At 45.1% G+C, this 23,706-nt stretch overlaps 1 protein-coding gene across 2 annotated transcripts in view; it reads left to right on the top strand.

Moving 5' to 3' along the window:
• Positions 1-1,152: 1,152 nt before the first annotated feature.
• Positions 1,153-23,706, top strand: part of large1 (LARGE xylosyl- and glucuronyltransferase 1) — a 63,922-nt gene continuing 41,368 nt past the window's right edge. Inside the window, exons 1-3 of one of the 2 annotated variants that reach the window (XM_042079103.1) lie at positions 2,393-2,507; positions 15,438-15,513; positions 15,686-15,881. In XM_042079103.1, coding sequence (XP_041935037.1) covers positions 15,776-15,881 — 106 coding nt within the window. In that variant the 5' untranslated portion in view covers positions 2,393-2,507; positions 15,438-15,513; positions 15,686-15,775. Of the gene's footprint in view, positions 2,508-15,437; positions 15,514-15,685; positions 15,882-23,706 lie in introns of both variants that reach the window. The other variant, XM_042079102.1, reaches the window with a different exon arrangement.

Raw genomic sequence — 23,706 nt, 5'->3', positions numbered from 1 at the left:
CACAGCACTGCAGAATGTCTGTGAGTATTTGAGAGAGAGAAAGAGAAACAGACAGAGAGAGAGAGAGTCAATCAATGTCACAACTTGATGTTGTCATATCCATATCACTGTGATAAGTCATTTTGAGAACTGCTGTGTGTGTGTGTGTGTGTGTGTGTGTGTGTGTGTGTGTGTGTGTGTGTGTGTGTGTGTGTATGTGGTACTTTGACATTTTGAGTATGTCATCAAAAGCCATCACAAGGTTAATTTTCTGCATAGAGGCTAGTGACACTGTAATCTTAAATCAGCAGCTGATGGTTTAAGCTATCAGCATATGGATTGTCTGCATTGCCGTATGAATTAGCCTTGACTAATACCTTATTTCCATTTTTCTCCCATGGTCATTTAACAGCTTACCAAATTATCACAGACCTCCAACTATCAGTATATTATTTTGTAGCAGGTTGAGCACTATTGTCACTGTCAACAATTTTGACTCAACAAGGCACCAAGTGGTCACTGAAGAATAGTGTTAGCCTGACGAGTCAGTTTAGCAGGTTGCAGACAGTAGGACAGTGGACAGTAACAACAAATACAACATGTTTAAATACAGAGATGATCTTGCATGCCACATAAATCACTTTTAAAACAAATAATGTCACCCAATCATAATGATCACAGACATTTAACCTTCATTAGGAAAATTATTTTGACATTGGATAAAGTGCAACAGATAGAACAGTATACAGTAGGCCTAATAGCCTAATATTTTTAGCTCACCAAATCATTCCATTTTCAAGCTGTTTTTGTTGCGACCACATGTATGCTACTTCTCACAAAACCCCTCTCATTGTCTGGAATGAAATCCCTGCAGATGATTTTGAAAAAAGGATAGATTTTGTTCAAAACAATGAATAAATTACTGTTTATTCTTAAAAGAGACTAGATGATGTAGAGACTGAACAAACAGTTTTGAGATTTTAATTCTGATCTGAAGAATGAAGCCTAAAGCGACTGGGGGGGGGGGACTACTTATACACTCAAGCCCCCGCCTCCACAAGTAGCCTACTATAACTGAATCCAATCCACTGAAATCGTGGCCATGTTTTGGCGGAAACACTACTGAGGGGTAGAGGAGGGGGTACAACAGGCGCTCTAGGATTGGCCGCGCGCTGCTTGTCAGGACCGGAGGAGGCTGGGAAGAAGGGACTGTTGTGTGTAGGCCGACTTGGAAGTAAAACACGCACAATCACGGCATCAGATACAAATGTCCTGTCGAGCAAGACGCTACGCATTCCACCGGAATACTATGTGTCGCTGGACCGCGATGACATGAGAAACAATAACGGATGTTCTAGAAAATGCTGTCCTGAGCGATTCATTTTGAAGTCGCGCGAGTGCCGCATTTCTTCTTCTTTCCGTACCTGGCAGCTGGCAACAATAACAAAAACAGCACATTGTGTTTCAAGAGTGGACTGTTGCTGTACTAACACTCAAGGGAACAAAATACTTCGCTGTACCCGGCTGACAATATTTGCAGTGGGCTATTTTCTTTGGTTAGAAGCAAGAGGCCCAAACGCGTCTTCAGGTGTTTGGTAGTGTTTGGTGCTCTTAGCACATGCTAACGTTTCACTTGAAATTGGTGTCAGGATAACTATATACCCACTATATGCAATAGCAATGGGCACTCATTTGAAACTTGAGTTGAGTAATGGTAACATCTTAATTTAGCCCATGCGTAAGCGACAAACTAACGTTAAGCCCACGTCATGGTTTTGTCGGATACAGTTTAGAATTAGGCTACTCTTAGGGGTTAAGTAGCAGAGAAGAAAGAGGCACTTGGCCAATGCTATTTAGTGTGGGGGAAAACCCTAATCCTGTGCTTCGTAGAAGCCTTCACCATGGCTACCTAACTTCATCACTAGGTCGAATCCTTATGACACTTGGCTGCTTATTTCCCAGAACTCTTCAGTGTGGTCCCCAATGCGGCCCAGTGACGTGATGTGATATCTGATTCGAATATCAGCTGACTATTTCTATTTCAACCACAACTAACGGCATAAAGTGAAAAGCAGGCATACTAACGTGTGACAACTGTAGGCCACAGCTGTTGCTGAGAAAACTCGGTCTATGTGACTGGAGAAAATAAAACTGGACTGAATAGGCTAATAATAGGCCTATTCTTACTAGGGTTCCTTCCCGTCCGAGACCTCGACATGTACAGTTAATCCTGCAGTATGCTTGTGTGCAGTGTTAGGATTTACAAGTTGTAAGTGGACTATAACCGCCTAGTAGAAAGCGCATAGGCACACTCCAATCGCCCAGTCTGTGATGAAGATGAGACAGGCACTACCTGATGCTGAAGGGCGCAGATAAAATGCATGGAACGGACTCAAATACAACAGCTTGATAAGCACTCTCCAGATGGGTCTGTTTCTGGCACACTCGCCATAGCTCTGATTGAATCTGAGGACACCTACCTCCTCCCACTCCAGCGTTGTTGTGGACTCAACGTCACTTCCTGTCAGGTAGAGTTTCCATGTATGCTCTGTCCATCCATGTGGGTCTGGTCTTATACATGAACCTTTCACTGTCTGTAACGTGAATTATGTAGATTAGAAGAATTTACATCAATAGTCTTTAATCTCTGTGTAATGATCACAAGGTTTCAGAATACATCTTATTTTTTTTTAGAGGAATTGCATTGCTTACATTTATTATTTAATCCATAAAGTATTTGCAGTCTAAACTGAAATACTCAAATGTACATGTTGTTCTCAACAAGAGTGATATACCACATCCCACTGACTTTCCAAAAACATTCAATGTGTGTTCTAGACAGCAGCACCAGACATGATTGCCCACCCTGTCTTGGATGTGCTGTGCCTGTGTTGCCACAAACAAGGGCACTTGTATCAGGAGCAGCTGTAGATGGCTCCATTGATTTCTCTGTGAAAGCTGCTTGGCGTGAAATAAGTACATTTCAGTCAGCAATGATTGCAGTGTGATCACTGTAAATGTTACTGCTATGGCTGCTGACGGGTGGGACGATGAGCTCTTCCCTTTCTTTTTTCTCTCTCTCTCTCTTGTCTCTTGTCTAACTGCCTGATTTAAAATGAGGCTCCTTGACCCCTTGACCTATCCTGTCTCCAGTGCAGGCACTGATGATTACAGTGTTTTAGGCAAGGATCACATTCATGTTTCCTTAGTGTTTGTAAAAAGCATCCCTTTGTGTATGGGTAAATACTCCTGTAATATGCCTTAATTTGTAGTCCAAACTACGCTGCTTGTTAGTGTATTGTTAGTCTATGAGTTGCTGACAGATTTTCACACAAAATGTTTTTCAGTGTTTTTCAGTGTATTTCCCATATTTGTGTCCCTTCTCTGTTGCTCTGAATGACAGTCAGTGGAGAAAGCTTGGTATTGCACTTGACTCAGTCAGACAGTGCCTCTCTTCTTATTCTAAGGGATGATTTCGTACAATATGTCTATTGTTCTTTCTTGCCCAGCTCCACAAAGCTGACCTTTGTTTTGAAGTAAACCCAGACCTTTCACGGTTTATTAGTATCAACAATCCCACTTGGGACCATTTATTGACAAAACAATGAATCGACAGAAAACCTACTCTACACTTTTGTTCCTTATTGAATCAGTCAATTAAAACTTTATCTTTGCTAAATTCATTTGATAAGACTTTAGTGTTAGAATTGCCATTATTATGGAGGAGATTGCATTGCAATGAGAGACCTCACAAAGAGTATGGATCTTGTCTATTTAAGATGGCTGAAAATAAATGTCCCAAGGGAACAGATTTTCTATATAGGCCAGTAGTGAGTCAGATTCTCATGCACCCAGACCAAAGCCTGTCACAAAGGCACAGGGAAAGGCATGTCAGGTTTAGACGCAGAAATTTGCAAGCCAAATGTAGAATAAACAGATTCACTTGTTTAGAATTTTGGACACGACATTGATGGCGGAAGGACAGCCAGGGCTTCTGCATTGCGGTCGAGTGGAACCAACTGAAGCAGAGATGGCCTTTGGGCAGACAGCAGGTTGGGGGATAGCTGATTACCGACAACCCCCCCTCCTCCCCCCTGCCATCCCGCAACCTCAGATTCAGAATCAGCTTAAGAGGGGGTTTACTTAGTAAGCCCACTGGTGCTTCAGCTGTCTCTTTTCCTCCCCCAAATTGCTGCAGCGGAGATGCTAGGGCAATCACTGGAACGCCAGTTCACCTAAACCTGACACCTGCAACTCCCCAGCCAACTTCTACCATGCATAACTCCCCCCCCCCCCCCCCCCCCCCCCCCACCCCACGCTCACATGAACAGAGAAAAAAAGGGGGTCAGAAAGAAATCAAAATCGCAATGTGAGCGGGACGAGTACTAATTCCCTTCTCCAAACACCCCGCCAACCCCCAGCCCCCCTCTAGAGGATAACAACACGTCAGAACAAGTGTGCCTCTTAATGCTTTAGTGTTCATTAGCTGCGACGGCATGCTGCCTCCCTATGTAATAAATGGCCACTTACACAAGCAGTAGGGCTGTTTTGTCACTTTAATTTCTCATTAGTTTTTAATGCAGGAGGGCTGCACCTAGACAGGAGTTTGTGGTAGTGGCGGCGGAGGCGGAGGAGCATGGAGGAGGGGGAAGGGTGTGGTGGTTGTGGATGTGCGTGCTGGGGAGTATCGAGCAAGGGGTTCGGATTTGGCTGCACTTCCCTGACCTTCCCGCAGCAGGCGAAGCTGCACGAAGGTGTTGGGCTTCCAGCGGCGGTAACCGAGGAGTCAATTAGCCTGCTGCCTCGCCGCTGCTCCGTGTTGCTTTGAGAAGAGAGAGAGGGAAAAAAAGAAGGGTGTGAAGTGTTTTCCACACCCAGAGCGCATCGACCTACTCGGCGCTGGAAAAGGTATTGACCTGCTGAGATGTGCCAAGGTACAGTAAGCCAGCCACCTCGAGCCCCTATTTCGAAAAGGACACCATCTGACCCCTGGGGTGCAAGGAGAGAATGAGAGGATATGAAGAGTGACGTCTCTTTCTCTCTCCCTCTCTCTCTCTCGTTCTCTCTTTCATTTAGTTTTCTCTTGTTTTTTTCTTCTGTATTCTCTCGTTCTTACTGCTCTGTTCTCCCTCCTTGGTTTGGTTCTCATTCTTTTATCCTCTCTTTGCCTGATGTTAGACTTAGAATGTCTGTTGTGTTTCTCTTAAGCTCTTTGTTCTCTCTCTCTCTCTCTTTCCCCTTATGTTTGTACTCCAGCCCCCCCCCCCCCCGGTCATGTTTTGACAGACCTCCTGATCATGGCGTAATATAGCCACTGAATTCAATCTGATATTGTTGTGTGATTGTAGTGAGTGAATTTCTGACCAGAAATTCTACCAGAATCAACAATAGGGGAACTATGTGTGGGTTGGTGTGCCTGTTGGCGTGGACAGACAGGCCGTGATTGACTGCTCTCTCACAGCATCTGAATCACTGACAGACACATAGATATCGCAGATACAGACCAATCACTCACTGATACCGCTGCCACTGGGGAAGCCGGAGTCGAACAAGAAGAAGCGTCCTGCTGGTGTCTCTGAGAGAAATGGGTGGGTAGAATATGTATGAGCCTGTCATCACCACTTCCTATGATTCATCTGTCAGGACCGATAGGAAATCACGCCATCACTGTCTGAGTGCACACTCGTCCAGAGGAAACATGCCTGTGTTGATTGTTCCGCTAAGCCTGTAGTGGCAGCGCAATATTTGCTTTTATTTGTTTGTTTTTGTTGCCGGCTATTCTCTCCCTACATGAGGTGATGTCCTTTTTTTGAAGTTTTTATGTTTTTTTTTCATTTTGTGGGAACATGGATGTTGTTTCACAGATGGCGAGGGGATTTCAGACACATTTGTGAATATCTAGTTGAGGTAAATTAAGTTCATCATGCCTTGAAAAAAAATAAACAAGAAAAATCTCCATCATTCCACGTGCATTTACGCGTTTTAGATTTCTGTTTTCCCTTGAGCTCCAGATGTTCCTTGGCTCGACTTCAACTTGGCACAGTGAGAAGCTTCATCGCAAGCAGCAGTAGCCTAATACATCACATCCTGCAAGTTAAAGGGTTTTGAGATATACGTTTCCAACAGGCTTTTTAATGGTTTCCGCTCATCGGGTTTAGTGTGATGAATTGAGCCGATTCCAAGCTCACCGAGAGGTCAAGGTCTGGATAACTTTGTCTCTGGATTATGTCGAGCCAAAATCATATTTTTTTGAGATCCTGCTAATAGTAATTTAGTAATTTAGGCTGATAGTGAGAAGCAGACCGACCACTGACAGCATTAAACCAAAGTCGTGGGATTTAGCTGCCTCGCGGCAGGGAAAGGCAACACTGGAAAGGAAGGGCTGGATTTCACCCGATCTCCTGCTGGGTTGGCTAATGTGATGTGTAACGATAGCATGCACAAACAAAAAAAAAAGCCCTGGAATGGTCCCTCATTGGGAAAAAAGTCTCTGCATTTCACTCAGATTTTTCATTACTGGGGATTAAACAGGGACTGAATCGCGAGGCTTTTCTTTTTTTCATTGTGGTTGTTGCGAAGGTATTGGAAAAACAATTCAAAGCCAGCGGATTAGGAGAAGTTGGCATGCTCGACATTCACAATTGTCAAGGAAAAAGCTGGGGGTGGGTGTCATGGAAATGCAGAAAGTTTTGAAATGTGTCAGACAGTGATTTTTCATTTGCCTCAACTTTCTTGTTCATGAGCAAGAAAAGGAAGGGTTGGATGTGAGAAATACAGTTGGGATGCTATTGAAATGTCTGATTCCTCCACTATGAATTATGCTATTGTATTAGGCTTTTTTTGCCGGTTTGTTTTTTATGTTAATGTTAATGATTTTGCATATTGATCGAGGGTGGTATCTCACTTAAAGCTATCACCAGCAGGATGCCTTGAGGTTTTTCATTTTCTCAATACACCCAGGAGAATCACTTTAAAGCAGCTCTCCTCTCTTTGCCTTTCCTTCTCCTCTCTCTCTCTCTCTCTCTCTCTCTCTCTCCCACTCTCCCTCTGTCTCTCTCTTCCTCTGCTCTCCTCTTTTCTTTGTTACTCTCTCCTCCTTCTCTCTTGCATGCTGGAACGACCTTCATCATGAAAAATGGATGCTCATCTCCAGGGATAAATCCCCTTCTGCAGAACTCATAAATAAACATCCTCATATTCCTTCTGAGAGTGGCAAATTTAGAAATGGCTGTGCTAATGACATGCTAGAACATTTGGTAGTGTGTAGTGTGTGTGTGCCAGGCCAAAAGCTCCAGGCTTGCCTCCACTGATGCTGAAGGGAAAAGAGAGAGAGAGAGAGAGAGAGAGAAAGAGAGAAAGAATAAGAGAAAGAGGGAGAGAGAGGAATTTGCACGAGATGCTAGGGTGAGAGAGAACGAGAGAGAGAGATATAGAAAGAGAGAGAAGAGTGAGGAGGAGAGGAGCGAGAAAGAGGATGAGATCAACTAAGAGAAAGAGGAGTAGAAAAGCGAGAGCAAGCGAACGAGTGAATGGGTGAGCGAGAGAATGAGAAAGGAGGAGATAGGAGTCCAACAATGATGAATGTTTCTATGGGCTGTTTTTATTACTCCTGTTCCATTGACACCAAAGGGAGGCCTTGATTAATTACCCTTTTTGGATCGGCATAGGCCCTTGTCCCTTTTGACTACAAACAGTCTGCCTCATCCCTGAGCCTTTTGTAAACATTGCAAGGGGGGTTGAGGATTTGGGGGTGGGGGATTACATTATCTTTTCAGATCTTTTCATACAGTGAGGAATCCAACGGAGTTTGGAGACTGGAGGGGGTGTTTAATCAGGGCAACATCTGAAAGGTCCCCATCTCCTGGAGGCTAGTTCTCAATTTGTTTACACTGTTGCAGGTGAATAAAGCAAAGACAGTGGGCTGGAGGTGTCAAACCACTCCGTGGGTATGCCGCGGAAAAGCGGGTGCCCGGGTAGGACCGCGGGCGTAAAAAACTTTGTGCTTTGAGCTAGCTCTGCCAGTCGGGACTGTCGCCATGGCGCCAAAACGTCATCCCATCTCTCTGAAAATTAACGAGGCGGCCTAGTTTTGAGGGCTTTGGAAGTGTGCTGATGGGGAATGGGTGGGCGGTGGTGGGAGGGTGATAGGCAGAGGTAGGAGGGATTGGTTGGCAGGCTGTATTAATTGCTTTGAATTGCCATAGAGGTCGAAATTCATCTTTTCCTCGAAAATGGCATGCATATTTCATGATGACCTCTGGCAGTCGGTGGGTGTTCTCCAGCAAACTATTAACTGCAGCTTAGCTAGGACCCTCGGCTCAGAGCGAAACGCCAACCCTGCCCTTCTAATGGGAAGCTCCCACTCACAAACCCTCCTACCTCCTACCTACCTCTCAAAATAAACACTTCTCCGCATGTTAACAACAGTCTGAGGTAAGATAACGTGAGATGAAATTAAGTCCACACCCTCTAATCAATATGTTTTCTTTGCATTTATATTTGGTTAAGTGTTGCTCCTTCTCCACACTATGAAAAAATCATGGTGTTCTTCCCTGTGTAATTGGGGTCTTTTCTAATCTTTGGCTCCGTTCGACAATCACGGAACGAGTTTGACTGCAGGTGGATATTGAGAGATGACTCTTCACCTCTCGTTCTTACTTTCCTCCCCCACTCTGTCTTGTCCTCACCAATGCTCTTTGGAAGCCTCTCCTCCCTCCCTTTCTCTGTTGAAGTGCATAGACTCGTTGTCGAGTGCATTTGCAAACACGGCTTTAAGTGGCAGCCGCTTTCCACTGCCGCCTGGTAGCATACGTGCCAAACACGTCAAAAGCAAAAAAAAAAACCCTCTATGCTTTAAATCAGTGCTGACAAGTAACAAACAAGAAGAGCCAACGCTTGTTTGTGCCCTCTCTCTCCCATGAAGGGCAAAGGGTCTCCTATTCCGTTTCATATCTTTTCCGCCTCAAAGGGGAGCAATGACCTGTGGCAATTGCTCAAAGTGAAGCAGGCAGCCGGGATCAAACCAGAAGTGACGGGCGCAGTATGCCTTCTCAGGGTCTGTCTGCTCTGGATGGCAGTGCAGGGGGCAATACACAGACCTGGTTTCCATTTGATCTAATGGAAGACCCTGTTTTGACCAGCAAAACCCCCAGAACCCCCCCCCCCCCCTCCACACACACACACACTCAACACCTCACACTTTTCACACACTTCACACACTTGTGCAATGTAAACGCTTCTGCTGGAGAAGGGGAGTGACGAGGGCCCAGCTGCCACTGCGCATTGCCATGGGCTAACATTTTAAATTTAGCATGCTTCCCTATGGGTGCGGCACGTGGGCAGATCTGAGGCACTCTCGCTGTCCCGTCGGTCGTAAAAAGCAAGCTGATGGGTTACGTGCGAGGGAGCCGCCCTTAATGGACATTTAAACTTAGATTGTGCCGGGGAATTGAAGGCGCATGCTCGGGCGCATGCTCGAGTTCACGTCAGTTCAGACTGTCGAGGTTGGCACTTAATTTAGATGGACAGCATACCAAACATAGTCTTCCCACAGCGGGCCCTTATGTCATTACCGAAACCTCTGCGGGACGGGAGGGAATTGAATTCATGAGTTGTCAGAACGTTCCGTTATGGGCTGAGCTTCAGGTGATGTTAGGAATAACAGGGAAGGGATTATGTGGAAGTGAACATGACACATGTGCAACGCATGCATGATTGGGCAAACACTGGAGCACACAGGCATGCACAGAGAGTGATATGGACACATACATACAGATGCACACACACAGATGCACAGAAATATGCAGGTACACATATGCACACAAAGGTTAACACAAAGATGTGCTTAGACAGACCCTGATGCATAAATGCATACAAGTTCAGTCTTCAGGCTTCAGTGTCGGTAACCTTTCAGAAACATCAGAGGTTTACTCCAAATATTTATTGGTTGTTAAAGTCACTCTCATCTCACCTTAATGCCTCTTTCCACTGCTGTATAAATGAGAAGTTGCAGGCATTCCTCTCTATGTGGGACATCCCCACGTCTGTGTGTGTGTGTTTGCGTGGGTGTGTGCATGCCTGTCGGATACCCATTAAAATTCAATCTTTGTGTAAGCTATGGACCCTTTCAAGAGAGTTCCATTATCAGCATCATAGTTGGCCCCACAAGACTTCCTTTTTAACATTCCATATGTTATCTTAATGCAGAGGAAGTAGATTGGGGCCCAAATAGAACGTTCAAGCATTGTTTTTGTTTACCTTGTTGAAAGGGTCTATAAAAACAACTCCTGACTCCGCCGTCTCCGTCGACATAAAGGCACTGCATGGCATATTTCATGCTGACTGTAAACATTCATTGTCAGGGAGATTTTCCCTATAGAGTTGCACTAATCCTGGAAAATCTCAGTCTTTTTGGCCTCCATGCAGAAATCCCAAAGATGCAGACCTACTCGGAGAAGCTGCAGCTCTTTTCTGTCTTTGTCAGGTTTCTGTTTTCATTGCATTATGCAATAGCACTACATTTTAACATTTTCTGCCAGCGATAGTAGAGAAGCTCCTACATTAGAGGTTGCTTTCCTATTACACTCTTCATCAAGTTAGACTCTAAAAAGTTTATCTCAAGTTGTGTACTCCTTATCCCAGTACTTTCCCTAGAACCTAGAACCCCCTAGAACGCCTGGAACCTCAGCTATCTAATCCCATCATCTGTTCTACTGGCCTCAGATGCATATAAAGCAAACAGACCAAATCATCTCATTCCTATTTCAACGATCTTCAGCAGATGGAGGCAGAGGCTAGGCCTAGAGTCAGCACACACAGCACTTGTGTGGGGCAAAGGATGAGTAATGTACCTGAGTGCTGTACGACTCCATACCAAAAACTGATCTCTTCCATCAAAGTCAACGCTTCAACTCGGTGCATCAGTTATGTGGGGAATACCACTCAGCAACTCATTGTTCCTCAGCAGTCGGCTGTATATACCTGTGGATGTTTGCCGGAACTTATTGAGCATGCTTTGGTGCATGCTTTTTCTTCCGGATGTTTCCATCTGCCAGCGTGGCCGTGTCTCATACCTCCAGGTGCCCAGTCAGCTAGTCTGCCGCCACGGCACGCTTCGGTTTTGGCACGACCGACGGCGACAGGAGGGCCGTTAAGCATCCTACCTGAGCCAGCCTGCCTGCTTGCCCACCTCGCTCGGAGCCCGTACTGCAGACAAAGCAGGTTTGGGGGGGAAGAGGATGTCTCCAACATCCATCTCTTTCTCGTCCCTTCCCCTCCTCCGTAATGAATTTGCCCCTTGCTTCGGCACTTTTTCCCGCACCAGATTTATGGCCGAGAGATAGCTAAGCACCCGTTTCAATTTAGCAGACATATCCTCATTTTGTAATGAGCTAAGCTTGACCCAATCCATTCCGCAAAATGACCATTTAAAGGTGTGAACGTAATTCTGAACACTTAATCATGGATTGTCTGTTGCATAAACATGAATCTCCACACAGCTTCTTTAGGGAAGATGCATTACCCCTTGTCTGTGTTTATTCTGTTGGGGTTTGCAAATGTTTCTTTAGCAATTTACATGAGAAATCTGTGGTGGATTTGTGTAATTGTGGAGATCTCAAGCACGGAAATATTACTGGGAAAGATGGGTTGACGAAAGCAATCTTAAAAGCCTGTTAAAATTGTAATTACCTGTCAATGAGCCATCCATTTTTCTTTAATCAGCATAAACTGATGTTGACAGACTAATTGCACTTCACTTGTCTGGTTTAATTTTGTGTACCAGGTATTCATGTCAATGAAGGACATGATTGAGCTCTGGAAGTTGAGGGAAACTTATATTATCACTACCACCCCCACACCACAGTGATGTCTCAGTCCCTCAGAAAATGAACCCCCAAGATCCCAGTGCCTCTCATGGCATCTCTTACCAGTTGTTTTAAAGCCATTTGTTTTTTTCCCCTCTGAGTGTTGTGTTTGTCTGTGATTTGGGACGTTTTTGTGTGTGTGTGTGTGTGTGTGTGTGTGTGTGTGTGTGTGTGTGGGGGGGGGTGTGAGGGGGTGAGGGGGTGTGGGGGTCCGACCCCGGCCTGTCACGACAGGGGTGGTGTTGACATGCAGCAGAGCAGACAGGGCTTTTGTAAATGGATTGGGACAGTAGTGGTGCCTGTGTCATCCGGAGAAATGGTATCTGTCCCCACTGGCAAGACCAGCCCCAGAAATCCACATGCACCCTCAAATGCTCTCACAGTTCACACTGCTGCAGTGCCTGGGTTTGCTGTGTGTGTGTGTGTGTGTTTGTGTGTGTGGTTGGTTGGGTGGGTTAGGGGGGGGGTTACTTACTGTTGTTACTGTGTGTGTGCGTGGGTGCGTGTGCACAAATTTGTAGCCATGTGAGTATGTTGAGACATGGACCAGCACTCCTGTCAGAAATAAGGGTCTTGTTTGCAAGTTGACAGTAGCTGTGGCCATTGATCCAGGCTGTGAAAAGCCTGCAGAAGGCACAGTACACAACTTTTTATTTTATTATTTCAAATTTAAATACAAACTACATAAAATAAATATATAAATACAAACCACACATTCACTTTACTATATGCATATACATGTTCAACATTGACATAACAAAAATTACACAAGCATATCTTTATTTTCTAGGTTCTTTTTTCTAACTCATCATTTTAAAGTCTTAAGTAATCAATGGTGTTTCAATAAATTACAAAATAGTACAGAATTCCAAACATTTCATCTTGTACAGTGACTTTACTACATACAAAAGTTACTGTAGATAAATCATTACATGTTACAGAGAAACAGGATTCACAACCAGGGCACTTTCTCCTTCCACATTTCAAACCTCAGGGTCATGTGTGTGACTTACACTGCATTGTGTGTGTTTTTTTTCTCCTAACAAGCCCACTGTAATTCATAACATATTGCACTGTCATGTTGGATGGTATTTCTGTGCAGACTGTAGCCTGAGTCCAGCAAGAATTTGGGGGTGGCTGTTTCTGTGAGACAGGTCATTATACGTGTTCGTACAAGATGGCAAATAGATAGTGGGTTAGACATTGTCAGATAAAACCTCCATAACTCACTCAACCCAAATGCAACAGCCCCAAAACCCTGTAAGCTTATGCAGCTAGCTGTGTCCCTTAGCCATTCCTACAGCTTGCTGCGGCCCCTCATTCACTTTCTGTGTGTCTATGTGAGTTTGCACAGATATCAATTTGCTTAAACTTCCCCACACGCTCTCCCCATGGGCTCTTGAGACCAATAGAGTGGGGATGTAGTGATGATTGCTCATCGCTTTAGTGTCAACATGGCGAGATATACTGTACAGCTACCCTGAGTATGGAGCGCCAATGCTCAGCTCTGCTTTAATGGCCAGGAGCACTTAAAAATGCCCATTGGTTTGAGAGTTTATTTTAATGGCCCAACCTTTAGTGAGCACTAACACTCTGTCTTGTCTGTCTGTCTGTCTGTCGGTCTCCATCTCTCTCTCTCTTTCTCTTTCTCTTTCTCTCTATCTCACTCACAAAACTCACACACTGAACAAACACAAACTCACTCAAAACATTTATACACAAAACACTTTCCTTAAACTAAGGCAGACAGCATTTGTCAATATTATTTGACTGGCAAGTGAAAAAACAGACTGAGCATTTCTATCTGTTTAAACAGAGCTTGAGTGGGTTTATTACCTATATCAGCACGTATTTTGTACTAGCCCTTTAAATATATTTATGACCCTTTTTGGTGTTTTGTGACTTGGTGTGTTTAATATTACATCTTAAGCCTCAGCATTTCACTGTGTGTATGGGAATGGGAGATCCTCGGCGCTGGCGTGGCCTCCTGTGTGGAAGTGGTCAGTCAGAGGTGCAGCAGAGCCTAGCTGAGAGAGCCCAACAGGACGTGGGCGGTGTGCATGGGGGGGGGGGGGGGGGGGTGCGTGTGGTAGGGGTTCTCCTTCCACCCTCTCCTCATCTCTGGTCGACCTCATTTAACCTCAGTCGAGCAGCTTGCTTGGTACCCTGATGGTAAACAAGGATTAAAATTAAAAAATGCTCCTTGATTAAAATGCCACTCGCTTCCCCAGAGAAGAAATTAATACTCTTGTGTTGTCTTTTAACACCCTTCTGTGTCCCCTGTTGCACTTTGATTGTTATTTGTAGTGGGATTGCGTATTTTTTGCAGGCTTACTTTCTGGTGCCAGCCAGAAAGAGGATTTTCTACCTTCGATTTGGCTGGCTCTCTGTGGTTAAGGATTAAAAATTGACAGGGGTCAAATGGCTAATTGCAGAAACGCTGTTGTAACAGATAGTGAATTTATTAATATCTCCCGTAATGAGGCTTTTGAGCTGTCTTAGTTTCTTTGGCTGCAGAAGTACGCCCCCCCCCCAAAAAAAAGACACTCATGCAAAAAGTGGTTGGTCATCTGAAATCATTTCATGCCTACTTAAAATGCTTTCTTCTGCGGTTCATTTGTCAGTCTAATGCACCACTGTGTTACTGGATGCACTTAAGTGATATTCTTCATTCACAGGTCCAAATCCATCTGAAGGTCGAGTGTGAACCATTAGTACTGAGGAGTGGAATCCTCTCTCTCTATCAGTATATTGTGTTTTTTTTCAGAGGTTTTGGTCCATGTCCTTCATGAATTATTAAAGCACAGGGAGAACCTATTAAATGGGTTGAAAAACTTTCAGTATTAAAAATAAGTTTGCTGGAGAACAGAAAGCAAAGGTTTATCATTGTTTGAGCGAAATGTTTTCGGCGGCCTGCTGTTTTGAAGTTGACGTAATAACAAATGTTCAGTTAAGGAGAACACCTTTGTCTTATTTCACTTTAACTGCACTTATTGGCAGTCAACCATCCTGTAACTTATTTACTGTCCAAAATGCAATGCCATAAAGAGCAACAGAAATTACCGTGTTGTGATGGCATGCAGCTGTGCATTTATGTGGCGAAGCATGCATTGCATAAATCATAGAGTTGAAAGGAATCTAAGCAGTTAATCTTTTAGTCCAAGTGAACGTTCAGACTAACATAATGCCTTGGGCCACGGCTATCTTCAGACACACCTTACATTTAAATTAAGGTTTAATTCTGTGAAAGAGAACGGGGATAAAACAGTCATCAAATGTTTTTTCTGAAGTGAAAGTAGACAAGTAGGGCAATCAATAAGAAACTGTTGAAATGCATCCCCAAGGTATATAAGTCTTAGAAAGTCATATTCTTTGCTTGTTGCTTGTTTTTAAACAGCTGTCACTTCCTTTGTTATTTTTGTGGATGACTGCCAGATTGGTTGACATGTTTTGATTTGTTAGCTGTGCTAGGGATGAGAAGAAATATCCTAGATGTGTACAGATTGATCATGGTTCAGTTGACTGATTTGTCTCTCTTTCCCCCTCTCTGTCTCTTTCTCTCCTTCCCTCTCTCTCTCTCTTTATCCTCCTCAGTCTCTCTGAATATATTTTAGATGCTGTGTCTACACCACGGGTGGCACTCTTGACAAATTCCCTGTGAAGTTTTTTGGTTAGTTGAGTTTGTTCTAATATTATAGTTTTGAATATGAGTCTGTTGTCTCTGGTGTTACTTCAGTCTGTAAATGGAACGTGTTCACTCTCTTTCTCCCCTAAACTTTTTTAATCTCACACTATTCTTTCTCTCACTTATTTTCTCCTCTTCTCTTCCCTTCTTCTCCCAGACTGTGCCATGCGCTACCCTTGCCAGCCTACATAGTCGCCAAGAGGTTGCTCCGCCTCCTGATTCCGTCCTCTTTGCCCACCCCCAGAGGATGCTGGGACTGTGTCGTGGGCGCAGGAAGTTCCTGGCCTTCTCCCTCGCCCTGCTCTTCATCCCAGCTCTCACCTGGCTCTACCTCTCCGTCGGCAACTTCCAAGGTAGCGTGAGGTGTGTGTGTGTGTGTGTGTGTGTGTGTGTGTGTGTGTGTGTTCTGTTTTTGTTCTATGCCTGTTATAAATATTGGCTATATGTTTTCCCTCCTGAATATGTTCGATTTTGTTATCTGGTTGTCTGTTCAAATTTTTGTTTGTATTGTTCACACTTAAACTCTCGAACACTCACACTTTTATACATATTGTTCGTTCCCGTTTATCTTCTTTCTACAACATTCAATTTTGTCATGATTAAACCACAACTCAACTTCAATTCCTTTCACACTACTCCTTATTCCCCTTTTTTGATGGTGGGTATTGATAACTCCTACACTTGGGTCTGACACTGTTCATTTTGTATGGATAGCTGCAGGGCAGGGTTCTGCAAAGCATCTTGGGAGGGCAGCACGGCTGTTGGAGCAGTTGCGGCATGTCAAGATGTTGGGCCAAGCTCAGTATTATTATGACCGCCGCGCAGCGAAGCGGCTGTCATATAGGTTTAGTCAGATTTTTTATTTATTTATTTATTCTTCCCGCATGTCCACATTTCCGTCAAGGATTCCCGGGACACTGAAAGACCGGGGTAGACGAAACTTGGTGGGCATGTAACCCCACATGGATAGCATGGAACCATCTTTTTTCGTTTTGATCTGTAGCCCCCCCGCTGGACTGGACCCCCTGAAAGGAGGGTAGGGCAGACACAGTTTTCTGTGAATATCTCGAGAACCGTAAGGTTTAGGAGGACCATTTATTTTTTGTATGTTGATCTCAAGGGGCCATGTCAACCCATTCCATAACCACTCATTTCATGTATAGCGCCACCTAGTTAAACACAAAAAAGTAAAAATGAGGTGTTGTAATCGCAGGTATCTGTGACCTAACATAGTCAAAACTGCACGAAATTGGAAGTGTAAGATCATTATGACACCCTCTGAATGCACGCCAAGTTTCGTGGAATTCCGTTCATGGGGGGCCACACAAATTAATTGATGTTACTATACACCAACTGGCCTGTAGGTGGCCAGAGACAGTTTTCTGTGAATATCTCGAGAACCGTAGGGCCTAGGAGGTCCACCTTTTTTTTGTATGTTTGTCTTAAGGGGGCATGTCAACCCATCCAGAGAATGTGGAATACAATTAGCTTACTAGTAACAACATTACTAGCCACTATTTTGGATGTGCTCAAATTGGATGTTTTGATGTGGAATGACCCACATGACATTTCTTGATTTCAGTAAGATCATTTAAGCTATTTAAGCAGTAAAATAATTAATTTCTTGTGCTGTGTAGCTTATATTAGTTATCTTAACATGCTACACAATTTTGCCGGTTCACACCAGAGTAATCGGCATGCACTGTAAGGCTGCAGTGACTATGGAATTAAAAGCCTGTGGTGTGACACACTGATTCAGTTGTAGATTATTGATCTGGACATGAGGCTTTCCCCCAGCCCTCTGTGGAAATCGGGAGGGGAGGGTGGGCGGGTATTCTACTACACAGCTACACAGCATAGCACAGCCTACACAGCCTGGAGTCAGCGCTAGGAAGTTGATTTCTTCTGTTGTACTTACTTTGATATTGTATGCATGAGTTACTGCACCTTCGTTTAACCTGAATGCTTGCTCACCACGATTCAGAGCCAACAGTCTTTTCTGCAGAGCAGTGGTTAATGACTTAAAGATTAGGGGGGAAAAAATCGTTCTGCCTCTAATTAATAATTGTGATTAAAGTAGCAGTTTTAGATGAGAGGCCTAGGTCACCATAAAAACTCCCCCCTTACTTTCCAACTGAGTCTATTTGGGAACCCAAACCCAATCCCAGTGAGGCATGCAAAGTAATTATTTGACTCAATAGCTTGCGTCCCTTTCTTTTATATAGAAGTCCTTATTTAATATTTTGGGTGAAGGGGGGGAAAAGAGGAGTGTGGTTGGGGGGGGGCATAAAAAATATTACAATTTGAAAAGGAAAAATGAAGCAATCCTAACATAAGCTCTGAATCTCTTTCCAGCTGTCACCCAGCCTGTCCAATTTTTTTGTCCATGTTTGTGTGTCTTATTACATTCTGTTTTCCTAACTTGGAATAGTTGTTGATGCCGTCGCTTGATTGTTTGCTTGAATGTCAGGCTGTCTCCCCCCCCCCGAAATGTTTGGGTTGGCTGAGGATTGTGTCATATTTGTGTGGAGATGGAATGCAATGAATACGATATGATCTCTGCCGCCGTAAATGCAGGATTATGACCTGAGAGTTTGAAAGGTCATGGGGAAAATAAAAGCTTGGGGAACTGTCAAAGAAATACCAGATGCTGCACATTAAAAAAAGAAAGAAAACAATGATAGGGGGGGGGGGGGGGTTGGGTGGAGAAAAAAAAAGACCAAATAGACTTTTTCACTCCACCGCTTGGAAAATGCAGTCACAAGCACTGTTGACTGGTGGCCCTTGCAAAGCTAATTGGTGTCAAGTAAGACTAATGGCGTCGTCGCCGACTCCACACTAAGCCTTTCCTTCAGCGTTTGCACTTTTCATACCTCTGACTGAGCATGGAGAATGCTCGTCAGAGCAGAGGACACCTCCAGCAACGGGGCTCAGCCACACGCCACACAGTCACCCTGGAGAATGGTCTTTCTCATCATTCACACTCTCTCACTCACACACACACACACACACACAGACACACACACACTGGACTAAAAGCAGAAGGTGCAGGTAGAAGAAGATTAGGCGAGTGCCTAGGTGTTTACTTAAAGCCATGTGGTGTTCCTTCTCTCCTGAGACTTCTTTTCTTTCCTCTCCCGCATCACCCTCTCGCTCCCCTAGTCTCAGTGTGTTCACTTGATCTGTTTGATCTCGTATGCATAGCTGGAGAGACGGGGCTGTTGTTCTCCACCCCCAGGTCACGCAGCTTAGAAACAGGCAGAGAGGAGCCTGCGAAAGTGTCATTCTGATGGGGGGAGATTCCATCTCTCCTCATCTCTCTCTCTCCATCTCTCTCTCTCTCTCTCCCTCTCTCTCTCAAATGAATGGATTCCCAGAGGAAGCTACAAAGAGCTGACAAAACGGCGGTGTCTCTTCGCTGTCAGCCACGCGCTGCCAAATTTGTACAAATTGAGTGTCACTCCGGCGACAGAGCAGAAGTAAATTGAGTGGGTATTTGCCTGATCAGGAAGAGTAGGCCCTCAGCCCTTCAGTGTGTTAATTGGGCGCTTCTCGCAGAGCCGGGTAGTTTGTTTAGGCCTGTAAGACGTATTTTTTATTATTTTTTTTGGATAGGAGACGGTGAGAGATTTCGGCGTCGGGGAATGCGTTGCAGCAGCCACCCTGCAATCTTCTTCTCCTCAGATGATGTTTGCATTACATCTACAAAAGGAATCTCTTCTCTACCATTCTATCTTGCCTCCAGATCAATTGCTGTGAAACCTGCAGGCCTAACCTTTACATTGGTGACAAGAGAGAGAGAGAGAGAGAGTGAGAGAAAGACTGTGATTTGATGGACAGTTTGTGACCTTTCTGGGGTTGTGAGCGCTCGTCTTTCTTGAAAAGCTTATTATTGAGTTCAGCTGCTGTAAGTACATTGCCACTCGCTCAAAAGAGCCGTGTTGCTATCTTGGGTGGCTTGCACCAGTTACCACATTGCTGCGTCGGTTTCGTCGGCAGTGAGCCTCAATTTGCTGACCTTGTTGAACTGTGTGGGTGTGCGTGTGTGCGTGTGCGCATCCCTGTGTGTGCGTCTTGTGTTCTTATCAGTCAGCATGGCTCATCCCACCATGCCCCTTCACTCTGTTCCAGTAACCTACAAAAAAAACCTGCCTTGTCAAAAAAGTGTGTGTGTGTGTGTGTGTGTGTGTGTGTGTACACGTACGTCTCCCTCATGAATATGCATTCCCATTTAGAGCCGTCAGGGAAACAAAGCATCTCTCTCTCACGCTCATCCTCTCTCTCGCTCTCTTTCTTTAATTGGGACACTGGTTTTTCGCATGCAGGCCTTGTTCAGCTATTATTGGGGCCAATTATCTTATAGGGAGAATCCGCAGTGTGGAGAGGGTCCTGTCCCTGCCCATTTAGCTGTGCCGAGAAGCATGGAGATGTTGAATGGCGGCTTGCAAAAATGGTGATTCAACGCAACTCTCATCTCCTTCAATTCCCACGTGTCCATGCAGTGGCAAATGTCATCGCCTCCTTCTTAACTCTCTTTATCCATATGTCTCTGTCCTCTCTCACTAGTTGAGTTGAGAATCAAAGCTGATTAAACCTTTTTTCATGCCAATGAAACTAAACCTCGCCTGGCACAGCTAAACCTTGCCTGGCACAGCAAAGTCTCGCCGAAAATGGTGTTCTGCCTGAAGCCTCATTACAGTTGGAAAATCTCACACCGACCACCTGAGTAACTCTCTCATTTTGATTTCCGAATCACCCACACTTGACACTTTGTATAATAGATTTAATAGCAGCCATGATGGCCTAGCAACATCGGTTGTATACCTGCTGCACATGAGATTTCCCAAACTTTAAAGTAGGCCACTTGCTTTGTTGACCTGATATGTGTGGCTGTTCACCAAAGCCAGCTGTGGGGGAGCGCTTTTTAAGCGTGCATGTTTGTAATATACACGCAACCAGTCTCCACGGACGGGTCTTACAAAAGTCTGAAGCAATTAATTATAAACGTAATGCAATGTAATTGAGCACAAATGAGTGGCTTCCGGTGGGAGAGCAGAGAAAAGGGCTGCAGCTGAGGTCTGGTCTCCACACACACACACTCACTCTCTCTCTCTCTCTCTCTCTCTCTCTCTCTCTCTCTCTCCCTCTCTGCCGCTGGGCTGCTGAGGAAGCGGAGTTATTATTAAACTAAAAGCACAGCAGGAGCGGCCGAGGCGCCATTCCAGCACACGGCGCTGCCTGATACAGATGTGTGCTGACACCTCAAGTCCGTGGCCCAGTCATGGAGCCATATGCCACACACACACACACACACACACACACACACATACACACCCTTGCCACTGAAGAGCTTCACGATCAGCATTCATCCATCAAAACCAGTGCACACACCTCAAACGATCCACCCACTACCCACTGGGTCTCATGTTCAGACAAGAGGGGGTGACATACATGTCAGAAATGACAAAAGCCCAGCGGCTAAAAGATTTCCGAAAAGCAAACAAGCAAAATGGAACCCTTCCCCTGTAGGGACATGTCACCTACTGCTACACCACTACACCATTTTGAGAGCCACCGTCTGCAGTGCATGCGCTCACCACATTTTTATTTGATTTTAACCAAAGCATGGGGGTCATGGGCCATTGCCCTGAGGAGGGATACTGGTGCCCGTTGCCATGGGTGCGCGTGCCACTTGATGTAAGGGATGGTGTGTTCACACCGGGCAGATGTCTCCTTGGCAACGTGGATGCGGGACGGCTGGACCATGAAAGACAACGGCAATTAAACCCACCTCACATGACTGCGTCTGACCGCCCAGAGACCAGCGCGTCCAACCAGCCCAACGACTCATGTGGTCAACCGGGCTGAGCCTTTCCAAATGTTTGGCTCTCAGGTTCTGGAACGGGCTCCGCAAATGTGTGCTGTGCAATCCTGATAAGTTCTGGTTTTATTGAATTCTTTTTTACCTTCCTGCTCTGGCTCATCTGCTCACAGCACAGGGAAGGACAGACATGCAAGCTTGCTCAGGCGGTTCATGGCAACAGCCTTGCACTTAGTGCATCTGGCTGTTTTCTAATGGCCTCTTTACATGCATACATAATTAAATACATATACCATGCATCCACTCTGTGCAGTATCCACCATTAGTTTATGGTGCTTCCCAAGGATTCCAGAGGGCCGCTCGTGACTGATGGTGCTGTTCCACAGAAATGCCCATGTCCTTAAGTGAAACAAATTTATGCTAATGGTGTCTACGTGACAGACACACTTTCATTTTGTAGTTCCCCATCAATATTGCCGATATTTCTGCTTCCCTTGTCTCCCATTTGGGCGTACCATGCCTCTGCACCCCCCCCCCCCCCCCCCCCAACACCCTCAGAATCCAGCTTGTGAGATTTAATGCTTTATATTTCTACAAAGCGAGAGCAAATCCAATCGCTTTTAAATCCATTAACTCGCCTTATCTCTTCCCGTTAGCTGATTTCAGGCTTTTCTTTTTTTTCCGTTTCCGTTTTTTTTTTTTTGCATGGCTGGGGGAACGTCCAGCCAAATTAAATGGCACGGGCCGTGCCGGAAGACCAGGTGCAACTGCTGCCCGGCCAATGCCAGGGCCAGGGCCAGCGACTGGGCCTCGCTAACAAACGCCTGCTCGGGCCAGTTCAGCGGGACTTAACCCAAAGCACGTCATTCCACAAATGAATCACAGCTTGGCCGAGGCGCACAGCAGAAGGTGCTCTGGCACTGCTGCCCGGGCGGGACGGAGGATGTGGATCCTCTCGCCCACTGGTTCTTTTTTGGGGGAGGGGGAGGGGGCGTTGTGGGAAGGTGTGGGGGGGGGGGGGGGGGGGGGCAGATAGATGAATTTTGTGGAGCGCTGGAGGCATTAGTTTGAAAATGAAACAACACATGGCTTCACACATTTTGCCAGACTTAAGCAACATTCGTGCCGGTCTGTGCCCTGGTAGCAAAGCTTCACGCACATTGCCAATATCAATATGCCCAAATATGGCAGTGAGCAGTATTTTCTGTTCTTTTATTCTAAGACCCAAATAATGGGTCTTTTGACTGCAGCCTGGCTTTTGCGTTGTGGACTGGAGATGCATTGATTCTGCAGATGAGCGTCACATAATGTGGGTGCAGTTGTGTATGAATGTTTTTTCACCAGCCTAGGGACTTTATGTTGGTAGCCTACTGTGATGTTGGTTGTGTGACTTTTGAATTTCCTCTCAGCATTTGTTCAAGGCCAATGCATGTGAAAGTATACATGAATACAAATACGAGCAACATACAACATATCAACAGATCATCAACATACGAAACCAAAATATCCATTTACATACTGTATGAAAAGGGAGCATACACTAGGCTTGAGTTTGCTTGCAATACTCTGCTTGAGTGTGAAGCATAAACATCAACTAGCGTATGGCTTGGGGAAGCCATCTACCTAATGTCTAGCAATGATTATGAAACAATAAACACACCACAAATCCTTTGCTGTGCCATGTTCCGAGAGTGCATTGGAGGAAACCGGTCTCTCCTTTTGTTCTGCTTACAGAGTTGGCTACACTGCCTTATCTTGCTTTGTTTTTCTGTTTACATCGGTAACAGCGTTCTGTTTCTTGTGCTCAGCTTGTAAACGTATTTACTCGGGTACTGTAGATGTACTCAGTTCTTAGCTAACAAGAAATCTTAGGCAGTCTGTCGTCTCTCTGCCGGAAAAAAAGACTTTAGTGTGGGAGTCAGGACTCCATGCATGAAGAGTGCTAGCGCAAGAACAATAGAGAAGTAAAAACATAAGAGAACATGAGAAAGAACAAGCAAGATTGGAGAAGAAGTGTCACTGTTTATATAATGACTTACAATTCACAGTAAGAGTTCCATTAAAAACTGCAGAGTGAACAAATTCATCCGTGGACCTCCAGCTGTTCCTAGAAGCCAACCCAAAGCAGTGGATAAAAAAAGTTTTTAAATGTTTGTAGCTCCCCAGGCAGTGCCGCTGAATAGTGGTCAGGGGACCTGTGCTGGACTTTCTCTATTGCTTTTAAAACGGCCGCTCTGGAGGGACGGAGGATGGAGCCTTCTCCGGTCCATGTGCTGGCTTGATCTATTCCTTGTTTCCTCCCCTGCTGCCTCTTGCTGAGGTCTTTGTCTGCGGAAGAAAAACACGATGTAATAAAT

This window comes from Alosa sapidissima, chromosome 22, assembly GCF_018492685.1.
Source record: "Alosa sapidissima isolate fAloSap1 chromosome 22, fAloSap1.pri, whole genome shotgun sequence".
NCBI lineage: Eukaryota > Metazoa > Chordata > Actinopteri > Clupeiformes > Clupeidae > Alosa > Alosa sapidissima.
This window is presented reverse-complemented; position numbering and strand designations above follow the sequence as displayed.